We start from the raw sequence: 12,335 nt of genomic DNA, 5'->3' as shown, positions 1-12,335 counted from the left end.
TTGTTGCTGTCTTTTTGTTGGATTTTATCCTGTGTTTTTATTATTTTATTATAATGTTATTCATCCGTTAACTCTGTCATCTACATTTGTTAATCTGCAAAGCCCACTGAGGTGGTTTATGATATTGGGCAATAGCAATAAACTTTGATTTGATTTGAACTTTGATCCCCGTATAGAGATAACATTTTACTTTGCTAAACATTTCTCTACCTCTTTCTGTCTCCCTTTCCCCTTTTTTTATAACATCTCCCTCTCCCAGTCCAGTTCCTAATGTCCCCCCCCTCTGAAAAAGCCAAGTCACGGTCTGATTGTTTGTCCTTGTGTCCATGGAAATGATGTCTGATCTGCCTGCACCATCTTCCTCCCTCTCTGTTGCCGGCAGTGTCTTTCAGTCTGTCCTATATTGTTGCTTCTTAAACACAAACACTGTCAAAATGCACATATTGATTGCCCACACAAATTCACAGCTATGCAGATCACATAAAACATACAGTGGTCCATTTGTTATCTGTAGTTTGGTCTGATACGCCATCTGCTGGAAGAATTAAATACTGCATGATTCAACTGTTGTAAGAACCAAATTCACCCATATACAAATACGAATTTTAAGCTACCAGTAGTTTACAGAATCGATTTTAAAATTATATTGTTAACTTATAAAGCATTAAATGGTTTGGGACCCCAATATATGTCTGACATGCTGCCCTGTTACGAGCCCCCCAGAGCTCTGAGATCATCGGGAGCGGGCTTACTCATTGTTCCCCGGCTCAGAACCAAACACGCCAAAGCTGCTTTTAGTTTTTATGCTCCCCACAAATGGAATAAACTTCCAGAAAACCTGAGGTCTTCACCAATGCTGAGTTCTTTTAAGTCGAGGTTAAAAACACTACTTTTTATAGCTGCTTACCCAGAAGCCTTTTAACTTGTTTTAGCACTTACCTATTTTTTTTTAATATTTTTTTTTATTTGTTGTGTTCCTCTCTGTTCTATTATGTGTTAATAATCATGTAAAGCACTTTGAATTGCCTCTGCGCCTGAAATGTGCTATATAAATAAACTTACCTTACCTATAGGACGCAATACAGGGACATCGTTTAAAACACAAATACCACTGCTACAAGCATCGGGAAAAAAACAATCCTTGGGGGAACATTTCTTTACAATCAGATTGTATAGCACCTTTCCCACGCAGCAGGAGACGTTCGTACAGAAAAACCTCCTATGATGCAAATCCTCCATCTGTCTGTCCCTGAACATGATCCTAAATATCCTGAAGTCAATTCAATAATTTCTTTCCTTCCAGGTTTGACTACAGATCTATATTCTTCTGCACCGCAAAAATTCAACACTAACCTAGTTTCTGTGTCTCTTTGTGTTCCCCAGGTGTCCTCAGCCCCCCCCTCAGCCCAGCAGGTGCGCACCCAGCAGGCGTCCTCAGCAGCGGACCAGGGTGCCACCATGGCCAAGCTGTTCAGCGCCTACGACGTGTGTGAGACGTCCCACCACCTGCAGATCACACACCTCGACCTGCACATCTGCGACGACATCCAGGCTAAGGACAAAGGTAGCACATGCACTGATATACATGTACTGTACATTGTAGTGTACATTTATGCACATGCAAATACACAGGGACAGTGACTTATACAATTCCAGGGGCACAGAAAAGTCCAGAAATGTCCGAACTCATTCATTCACTTGGCTTTCTCAATGAAAAGCTTTGACTGACTTGTTTCTGTCTTTCTTTCTTCTGTGCAGTGCCCACTAAGAGAATAACAGGTGGAGCAATGCAGCTTTCCTTCAGCTCCATCACTTTGGACTACTACCCTTTCCACAGAGCAGGTATGAATTACCACCTTGGATTAAAGGTGGGGTAGGTACTTTTGGAGAAACCAGCTCGAGTGCACTAGAATTTGAAAATACACAGCTGGAAGAAATCTGCCACTTCCTTACAGAGCCCCTCCTCCAACACACACGAACGCGCACATGACCAATGAGGGCACGAGATAAGTGTGTGCACAGATGGAAGGCCGACAGGCAGGTAGGCCATCCAGTTACTTTAGCCGGGCCGGTTCAGATGATTGGTCGTGCTTTTTACAGCGCCACGGCTTCCACTGATGACATTTTTTATGGATTTTTTGTCAAAGCACTTCAGATATTCATTGCTATCGGATGTTAAGAGCATTCCATGGAATATAACAAAGTGTATCTCGAGCCGGTTTCTCAAACTTACATACCCCACTTTTAAGGACAATGTAACATTTGTATTGCTCTCTATAAACTCACTGCAAAAGTGCCTGAAATGTGATGATTGTTGTTGTAAAAAATATAGATATTCTAGGAAGCCAATGTATAATGACTGTTGTAATTAAAACATAACATAAAAGACTCAACCTTCTATATTTGTTGAATGTTTTGCATTAGAGGATAAAAAAAAAGGTAGAATAAATACTACCAAAACAAGTTAGCACGTGTAAATTAAAAGACCGATGGATGCAGCTTATTCAGTTTGTTACAAAATCATAGATATTCACATACCACAAATGTACCTCTTCTATTTGTCCTTCTCTCCGCCCTCTCTTCAGGGGACCCTTGTGTTCACTGGATGCATTACAGCGAGGCCACAAAGACCAGAGAGGGCTGGGCTCGCAGTCTGCTCGATGAGTTCAATTCCAACGTGGAGATGTTAAAGACCACAGTTCGAGATCAGCAGGGCCCGCCCCCCGCGCACACTTCCCCACAGCACGGTAAACACACACACCTCCGGGTGGTTCTATTTTCTCTATCTCCTGGCACACACTCACACAGCACATCATCCCTGTGGGTTTTCTGTCCTCCAGTGTCCCTTATGGACGATGTGTATTGGCCTCTAGGAAGTCAGCAGAGAGCAGGAGGAGGAGTAGGGCTTAGGGTGGCAGATGAAGGACTCCTAGAATGGAGCCCACACACACAGCCTCCGGCCCAGTGCTGCTGGTGCCTAGAGCCAGGTACCCCGGTGTGTGTGTGTGTGTGTGTGTGTGTGTATGTGTGTGTGCGCACAGCTGGGTGCGGTGATACACACCTTTAGGGTGGATGCTCTGTTTGTCACCCTGATTTCGTGTTTGTTCTTCTCTCTTTATCCATCCTTGTCCTTTTTCTCCTCTCCAGGTAAAATAAACACCTCTTCCAGCGCTGCCTTCAGTCCTCCTCTCCCCCAAAGCCCCAAGACCCAGCTGATGTCCAGCTCTGTTGTTCTCAGGATGGCTGACTTCAACATCTACCAGGTCACTACAGGCATACGCTGACATGTATCAAATCACTGAGGCTCCTCCTCACTAACTTTAGTAATAAAACAAAAAATAATCTCCATGCTATTTTTTAGCCCTGTTTCAGAACTAATCTCTGTTCATACTCACATATAAGACCCATATCACATAACCACAGCAGTGTTTCCCCCAGGATGGAGTCATAGCAGCGGCGCTAAGGCACTAGCAAAATGTGAGCGTGGAGCGCATGGAATTTTTTAGTGTATGCGAAGTGGGCCCCGCCAATATGTTTCTATGTGTCTGCTAGCACAAGAAAGGCTCTTGAGGCCTAGCACATACAGTGGCAATGTCTCAAGAGATTTAGCAAAATACACCTTTATTGAACATACAGTGACACAAATACTACAAATCAAAAATCTAAAACGGTTGCCACTTATCATTATTTTAATTTGTTTTTATTTATTGTGCCGCCACTATTTGTATATAGGGAAAACACTGCACAGGAAGTTGATTTGATACTTAAGATCTACCTCTATCTTTCCTACACAGACACCCTCACTCAAACAGAGACAAATAAAGTGGGTGGAAGAATTATATTTTATTGTTCTTCAATAGTCCCCGTTTTCTGTTTTCGGATATGCACCAGAGGTGGGTATGCTCAGTGTTAACAAATATGCAGCAGCTATGCATTATTTAGCGAAAGGTTACCAGTGTGGATGTACAGTAGCTGTAGACCACACACATCTTCATTGTTAACTTTCAGTGATACTTCTTGTGCATTGCAGGTGTCGACAGCAGACCAGCGCCGCTCCAGCCCCAAGACCATGATCTCCTGCAATAAGAAGTCCCTGTACCTTCCCCCAGAGATGCCAGCCATTCATGTGGAGTTCACCGAGTACTACTTCCCTGATGGAAAAGACTACCCGAGTAAGACTTCTGTGTTTTAGCATCTTATTTTCGAAACATTCAATCTTTATTACTGGGCCATAAACTGTGTTGGTAGATGTTTTTACAATCCCACTGTTCTGGCTGAGACTCCCTAACCCTCCTTACTTTTGGATCCATTCATCTTCTTTACACTTTGGGGAAGTCATTGGCTGAGTGTCTGATTGATTTCTGCCCAGTGTTCTGAATGAAAAATCATCCAATCAATTCATTCTTGGATTCCTCACAAATTCTCTCCATTAGGGAACATTTTACCAACACTTGCTGTTTTGCTTCTTTTGGCATGAAGTGGAGCTTTTGTTCCCGTCAGTGTGAAAATGCCTCATTCCTCCTTTCTCTAAGATTCAAAAAGATGTGTAACAATATATCTTTCTTACATTCCTCTAGTCCCGTGTCCTAACCTGTACGCCCAGCTGAACGCCCTGCAGCTGGTTCTGGATCCCCGCAGCCTGGTGTGGATCAACCTTTTCACCCTCGACCTCAGGCAGAGTCTGGAGGCGTTCATGGAGATCTACAAGCTCAGCGACTCGCAGAAACCTGAAGAGCATGTGGACATCAAGGTGGACGGCCTCATGCTGAAGGTAGGATGGACACGAGACCTTTTTTTGTTTGTGTTTAAAGTGTGAAATGTATAGAGTGTTGCAGGGATCATTTTTCATAGGCCAACCCCAAGATGATTTCTCTAATAGTGCAGAAATGAAAGCGTTTCAGTGTTACAAGTAAACAAAAGGCAAGCAATATTAAAGCTGAGCTAACATGTTAAATATAGAGAAAAAGCACACATCAGTAATAAAATACAAAATAAAGACAAATAAGTAGTCGTCCATCTAAAAATGAGAAGCAGCATTTAAATGAAAGTGAACATATAAAGGTTTGGAGATATTATAGAAATGATGTTTTTCACATAAAAATGATTCTGATTAGTGCACAGTAGAATTGCCAGAAAAAAGGAAAAATTCAACCACACCACTTTTCTCAATTTTAAACTCTTGAATGCAATCACCAGAAGTAAAAAGCTAGCGTTACACTATAAACAAACTAAATCATAGTCGCATGGTTTTACAACCACTAAGCTAAAGGCGGACTCATTCCTGCACCCTGTTCTCGTGTTCTTATGCTAACAGCGTTTCTTCTCCATTTAGCTGGTGATCCCCACCGATCGGGACACTTCCTGTCCCCCCGATCTGCCTCGCTCCATCTCAGTGCAGACGTCAGAAATGGTGGCCACGAACACGCGGCACCCGGCGAACTGCACCCGCTCCCACCTGGAGGCCCTGCTGCAGGCGTTTGAACAGGAGCCCTTCTTCTCCCCCTCTTTCTCCTCATTCCCTCGCTCCTCCGCTTCCTCACCCCTCCTCCATCCGGTCTTTCAGCGCCATGCTCACGAACAAGACACCAGGCTGCACGACATCTACCGGGGCCTGGTGGTGCCCACATTGGGCACGGACGCCCTCAAGATGCCGGCCGCCGCGGACTTTTGGGCGTTGCACTTTGCACAGTTCTGGGTGGACTACGAAGGCACCCGGGGGGGAAAGGGGCGGCCGCAACCCTTTGTGGACTCCTTCCCCCTGACCGTGTGGGCGGGTCAGCCCGCCAAGATCGTCCAGCACCAGGAGAGGCTCAGAGAGGGGTTGTCCCGGAGCACATCTGGAGAGGCCGTGGCTCGTCTGCAGAGGAAACGACTGTTAAAGGACTTTTACAGTACTGAGGGTGTTCAGGCACAGAATGCAGCTCCGCCTCCCAGTAACGGACTCCATAAACCGCTCTCCTTGGACAGTCTGCCTTCCTCCTCCTCATCCTCTTTGTCATCACCAGGGAAAGATCCAGATGTGCAGATATTGGTGCACGTGCAGAAGCATTTAAGTGCTCAGGTATGTTTTTATCTCCTTTATTTATAAATGTATTAATATTACACAATATACAAATGGATACTTTATTCATCCCAAATTTGGAAAGTATTGTATAACAGCAGCAGTGTTGTCAAGCATTACACATGACTTAAAAGATATAATGAGATGCTGTTCAAATCTAATAATAACTAAAGATTACCATTAACAGCAAATATTTCCAAAATGACAGTAGAAAAGACTTACAACACTTGAGTATCTAAGTCAGGGGTGTCAAACTCAAGGCCCGGGGGCCAAATCTGGCCCGCGACTTCATTTCATGTGGCCCGCAAGAGCTTGCAAAGAATATAATATGTTTATTATACGGTTACATGCCACTTTACAGAAGCAGGTTGCCCATAAACTACATGTCCCACAATGCATCTCGTTTTGTGACATGCGCACTGAAGAGACTTACAATTATTTGCCCTGGACTTCTGCTTTCAGACGTAGTTAATTACTAAGTTATTATCCTATCCGATAATAATCAAATTCAGAGGCAATAATGTAATATAAATAATACATTATATATATATTATATATTTATATATGTATATTTATATAGTTACAACCGGCCCTTTGAGTGCAACCATAATGTTAATGTGGCCCGCGATGAAATTGAGTTTGACACCCCTGATCTAAGTAATACACAATATAAGGAAAATACTGAATACATTTGAACACTCTACAATATACAATTTCAAATGCACAATACATGGTGAGAAACTTGGACTGGATAAATTACTAGTGTTTCTGAACACATGGAAGTGGGTTAGAGACACTTGTACTGCGGCCTGTAGAGCACAGATTGGACCATACATGCTAAACCTGGGGGAGGCAGTATATTTTGGAAATCATTGGGCAAAAATTCCATGATGGACTTTCAGTATATTGTAAAATACAGTTTCAGAGAGAATTGGAAAGAATAACAGTTCCTCCTCGGTCCGTTTTCAGTCTGAACAAATCTAGCCTGCAGCAGGAAACGGTCACCGACATGTTTCCCTCCATCTCTAAAACGCTTCGCTGTTATTGTAGCGATGCTCAATTCAAAATGTCATCTCAACAGGCTTTATGGGCCCACACCTTTGCAAATAAGATTGAACCGTCACTAGTTATTCACAATGGTCAAATCCCAGTTGATATTTGAAATGAATGTAGTTGTATGTGTTACTGTGTTTGTAATAAGTACTTTGCTGTGTGTTCAGGTGAGCCACCGGCAGTATGTGTTCCTGATGCATCTGCAGCGCAGCATCAAAGCCCTGCAGCAGACTCTGCAGCAGGATCTGGAGGCCATGGGCTCCAAGAAGGACCGCAAGGACCCCTCTGAGGACCCCGCAGACCACCAGCCCTTCACCGTCTGCCTGGGCCTCCTGCTCAAAGGCGCCGAGGTGTCCCTGCTCCTGAAGCCCATCCCCCACCCTGAGGGGTCTCGCTCTCCGCTGGGGTCCGAGCTCTCCCCCTCAGACAGCCGAGGAACTCTGGAGCCTGGAGGTGAGGCGGGAGAGGGGCTGGAGAGGGGGAGTGAAGGAGGAGGAGCCTGCACTGTGGACCAGCTGTTATGCGGTGAGGGCTCCGAGGGTCCTGCCCCCCTTGTTCCCAACTCATCATCACGTCCAGACTCGGATCACAAAGCCTTACTGGAGGACAGGACTTCAGCTAAGACCTTTGGGAGGAGGAGTTCAGACGAGGCGGGAGCAGACGGTCTGGCAGGAAATGAGGATTTGGGACTGGACTCCAAAACTCAGACGGGGGACCCCCTGTCCGACTGGAGCGACAAAGACAAAGCCGGCAAGATGCCTCAGTCTGTATCCAGGTATTCATCACACCAACATTTATATAGCAATACATCATGATCAGTCAAATCATGAGAATTAGAACATTTACGGTGTTTCAGCAGCAAGAGTGCAGATTATATACCTATATAATATACAAAATGTAACGCATGTTAGTTTACATGTGTGCATGATGGCGTACTAAATGAAAAATTATACCATCTGCGAGCTTTTAAAATAATGTTCTCGGATAATTAACAATAACTGTTAGGAATTTAAAATAATGTACTGTGATGGTAAATGCCAACGGATGCAAATCTAGTTGTGAATGAACTGGACGGTGTGTTCGGGACGTTTCAAGATGTTATCCAGCATTATATCTTGAGTTCCATTACAAATGAAACGGTCATTGTTCAGTCCGTGCAAAGATAAAACATTTTGCTACTGAACTATTTCTCACTCTTTTTAGACTTCCACTCGTCCATGACCCCCAGATGGATTGAGAAATTGCAGCCCTTTTTTAAAAGGAAACATATAATCCAAGTTCTAATTAGTTCCAGCTTTAAACATGTCATCAGTGAATCCAAAGACCCCCCTCTGTGGTTCACTGGAAGGGTCTCATGAATGCGCCCGTCTCTCATTGAGTCCGTCTGCTCCCGAACACGAGAGCTGTCTGTTGTGCTTCCACATGAGTCCGTCAGTGTGAATGCTCACCAGACTTCACGCCTCTCTGACTTACTGAATGTTGGCTGACTTGCTCTGTCTTCCTGTGTGTGTTTTCATATCCACTGTTTTCATATCCACTGTTTTCATATCCACTGTTTTCATATCCACTGTTTTCATATCCTCTCTGGTAGCTTTGTAGGCTATTTGGCAAAAGTCCTTGTTAGTCTATGACATATTCAATCAACCTCATCCTGTTCTTTTTCAGTTTCAGTTCGGCCTTTGATTCTTATCTTATATCAAAACCGCAACTATTTGTATATTAGTTTTAGTCCATGACTGTTGAAATGTTTGCCTTTCTTTTAGTCAAAAGGTTATATTTACCATTTAAATTCATCTCGTTTAGCCACATAATACCACGTTGTTTCTTTTCAGAAGCCCTGAGGTTGTCATAAATGTTAATAAACAGACTTTTTTAAACTACATTTTAAGACTGTCTTTTCCCGTCAACAATATTAAATATTGATATAATCACAGTTAACCTTATTTATCACCAATGTAGTCATTGTCTTGTTATCGTCATGGAAGTTGATAAACAACATGCAGTATTTAATCATAGTTAAGGTTTACCGAATGAACACTATTCATCCCTTCATATTCTTTCTTTCTTAACCCATTCACTTATTCTTCTGCCTTGACCTTGGCTTTGACCCCTGCGAGGTGTGTGTGTGTGTGTTTTCTCTCTACCAAGGAAAGGAAGTTTGTCTGTGGTTTCTGATCTCCTCAGCTCCTCAAACTCCAGCAGATCCACCTCCCTTTATTCCATGTCCAACATGTAAGGCTCTGGATCTGTGACTCGCTGCGATAATGAGTGTGTGTCTCTGATCCTTGTATGAATACAGATCAGTTTAAATGTGTGTGTGTGAATCCCCTGAGGGCATGCCTCTGCACGTGTGTGCATGACACGCTGGTCCTCGTCTGTGTGTTAAACGAGTCCTGTGTTTGGTGTCTACCTGTGTAGTCGTGGTGATGGAAAAGAAGCTCCCTTTTCTGACGTCTCTTTTCGTTTGAAGCCTTGTGTTCTCAGTCTGTAGGGAGCCACTTTGATTTATCTGTTGTGATTTTCCTGTAGATCATTTCCTGAGCTTTGGAGGAAAGCACACTTGATTCTTTTTACATGACCTTAAAGAACACCACACAAAGAAATGAAGCCATATTTAATTCATGACTTGCAGAGTAAGCCCTGACAGCCTCTGCGCCCGATCAGATTAAACAATAGAAAAGCACAGGACCTGCTTTCTTTAAAAGCAACAATAAATGCCAATCACTCTTAAATCATCTGAAATCAGTGACACTCGGACAGTGTTGCCCAAACAAATAAAGAAATGATTAAAATGAACTGTCTTTCACACACTTCATCTGTGTTGTAGTGGTCGTTTGATCCGAGACCGCTCCCAGTCCAGCTTCGCTGTGTCCTATAAGAACATGAAGAAGAGCCCGTCCCTGCAGTCGCTGGACAACATCTCCATAGACAGCTACCTGATGGAGGACGGAGACACGTACAGTCTGCTGGAGAGAGGTGGAGCGCACTTTGATGCATTTTTAACACACAGAAATACTGTTTTTAATCCAGCTGATTGTGGATATATTTCATTGTATGGTAATAGAATATATTGAGACACACCTAATTGTGCATATAGAATTCTGTGTTCTCCCCTAAGCTCTAGGAAAAAACATCTAACAGAGAGAGGGTAGAGCTTAAATCCTCATACAATGAGCAATTAAAATGTTTTCTTTTATTCGATCCAAGTCACATAATGAGCAAAGCATGTTTTCTTTATAGGAACCATTAAGCTGCCTGTTTTATTAGCAAATAACTTACATGTTCAGTTCCAGCATCACTGCTCTGTAGCTCTTAAGGACGTCTGTCCTCTGTGTTTAGGGGTTGATACAGAAATAATCTTTTAAAAATATCCTTACTGCACATATACTGGTAGGATACTATGTTGACCAGAAGGTGGCAGCATTGCACTGATATCTCAGTGTTGGAAGCTTCTTTAGTCCCATGATGTATTTCTAAAGCATGACAATGCAAAAAAAGCTAAGAAAAAAAAGTGTGTATTTTCTGTGTAAATAACATTTGTTTGATGTGGCGACCAGACGACGTGTCCATGTCCGGCTTCAAGGATGCCATCAGCGAGCAGAGTGCCACTGAGAGCGCCACGGAGGCAGCCATTGGAACAGAGCAGGAGGGGGGCGTGTCCCCCGACACCGTCAGTGCCACCTCCCAGAGCATCGACGACCCCACCAAAGATACGGTAAGATAACAAAGCTTTCAGAAGAGTAAAAAGTTAAGAAATAAACTATTATACATTAGGGCTGTGCATCTTCACTGGTCTCACGATTCGATTACGATTATCCTGTCTTCAATTCAATTCGATATCCCGATGCATCCCGATTCATACCAATGCGTTGCATCCTCAATTTTCTATATTACTGCACATGGTTTATTTTTCATCAATGCATACATGCAGTAAATACATATGAACTCTCTTTTTATTATTTAGAAAGTGCTTCAGAAATCAATAACATAAATGTCTTGACATTAATTTATAAACCAAAATAAATGAATTGTATAGGTCTAGCCTCCCTATATCTGTGTGTGAAGTTGTTCCATCCTCAAAAACAAAAAGCTAATGCTTCTGCAGTCGAGCTGCAGCTTCTAGCCACGGTCTTCTGTTACAAAAGGACACTGAATGTCCTGAATGAGGCATCACACACAAGACGTGAGTGTGAACACAGCAGACACCAGGAGTATTTACAACAGCATATACAAACTAAAATACTGCATGTGGGTGCACACTTACATTATCTGTCTTACTGTTAGATTAATCCCATGAATGTATGAGATTAAGTTAGCTTCATTATATCTCAGTGATTAAGTGAATAATAAAGTTTCTATCGGGTCACTATCAGCCTGTCACTCATTATTTTGGGGAGAGGGGGCGGGGCTTGGAGGAGAGGAGACGGTGATCGCGGAAGCTTTTTTCCTCCTTTCTTCACAAACTTTACACACGTATATATCGTCTGGAAATTGCTAGAGGACATTCATACTCTGCAATCCAAGACTTAATTAAATCCACCAAAAACCTGACACGATTGTAACGCGATTATTTTTGAAAAACATAAATCCCTGTCTGTGTCTCTGAGCCGCAGCGACACGAGTGATTCGGAGCGGGTCCTTCAGCTGTTGGTTCTGGACTGGTGGTGTTGTGTTGGTGGATAAAGCAGACTGCTCGGTGTTTGGTGCCGCGGTGCCTCTGTCACGTCTGTTCCCTGATCTCTGCGTCACCGATCGATTTGATATTAAAGTGACGGAAAAAAAAAACCTTATAGTAAAGCCGCGGCCGGAAAATCAGGAAGCAACGTTACTACACTATAACCGAGTATCTTCCGTCACTGCATCGATACCGAATCGTCCGCATCGCAATGCATCGTAGAAACGGTTATTTTCAACACCCCTATTATACATCCTCCACATTGTGGATTCAAAGGCTTTATTGTCACATGCACAGTAGCTACAATGACAATCTTAAGTCAAAGACTCCTCCAACGTTACAACATAAATATAAGACATAGAACAATAAACAAGTGAAAAAAACAATACAAATACTGCAAGGAATAACAGAATATAAATACAATGGTGCAAGAGAATGTTGCATACTACTGTGCCAGTAGTTCAGGAGATATACATGTAGAATAGACTAATGTGACATAAAATACTGTATTATGAAATAAAATACTGCATATTGTAATAATAAAAG

General features: G+C 42.9%; 1 protein-coding gene across 3 annotated transcripts in view; it reads left to right on the top strand.

Annotated features, from left to right (window-relative positions):
• bltp3b (bridge-like lipid transfer protein family member 3B) overlaps positions 1-12,335 on the top strand; it is a 37,789-nt gene that overhangs the window by 18,465 nt on the left and 6,989 nt on the right. For 2 of the 3 annotated variants that reach the window (XM_034112378.2, XM_034112377.2), the window contains exons 8-17: positions 1,384-1,564; positions 1,759-1,842; positions 2,586-2,747; positions 3,148-3,263; positions 4,031-4,172; positions 4,578-4,771; positions 5,333-6,061; positions 7,282-7,889; positions 9,942-10,090; positions 10,672-10,829. In XM_034112378.2, the coding sequence (XP_033968269.1) occupies positions 1,384-1,564; positions 1,759-1,842; positions 2,586-2,747; positions 3,148-3,263; positions 4,031-4,172; positions 4,578-4,771; positions 5,333-6,061; positions 7,282-7,889; positions 9,942-10,090; positions 10,672-10,829 (2,523 nt within the window). Of the gene's footprint in view, positions 1-1,383; positions 1,565-1,758; positions 1,843-2,585; positions 2,748-2,840; positions 2,988-3,147; positions 3,264-4,030; positions 4,173-4,577; positions 4,772-5,332; positions 6,062-7,281; positions 7,890-9,941; positions 10,091-10,671; positions 10,830-12,335 lie in introns of all 3 variants that reach the window. The other variant, XM_034112379.2, reaches the window with a different exon arrangement.

This window comes from Pseudochaenichthys georgianus, chromosome 23 (genome assembly GCF_902827115.2).
Source record: "Pseudochaenichthys georgianus chromosome 23, fPseGeo1.2, whole genome shotgun sequence".
In the NCBI taxonomy this organism is placed as follows: domain Eukaryota; kingdom Metazoa; phylum Chordata; class Actinopteri; order Perciformes; family Channichthyidae; genus Pseudochaenichthys; species Pseudochaenichthys georgianus.
This window is presented reverse-complemented; position numbering and strand designations above follow the sequence as displayed.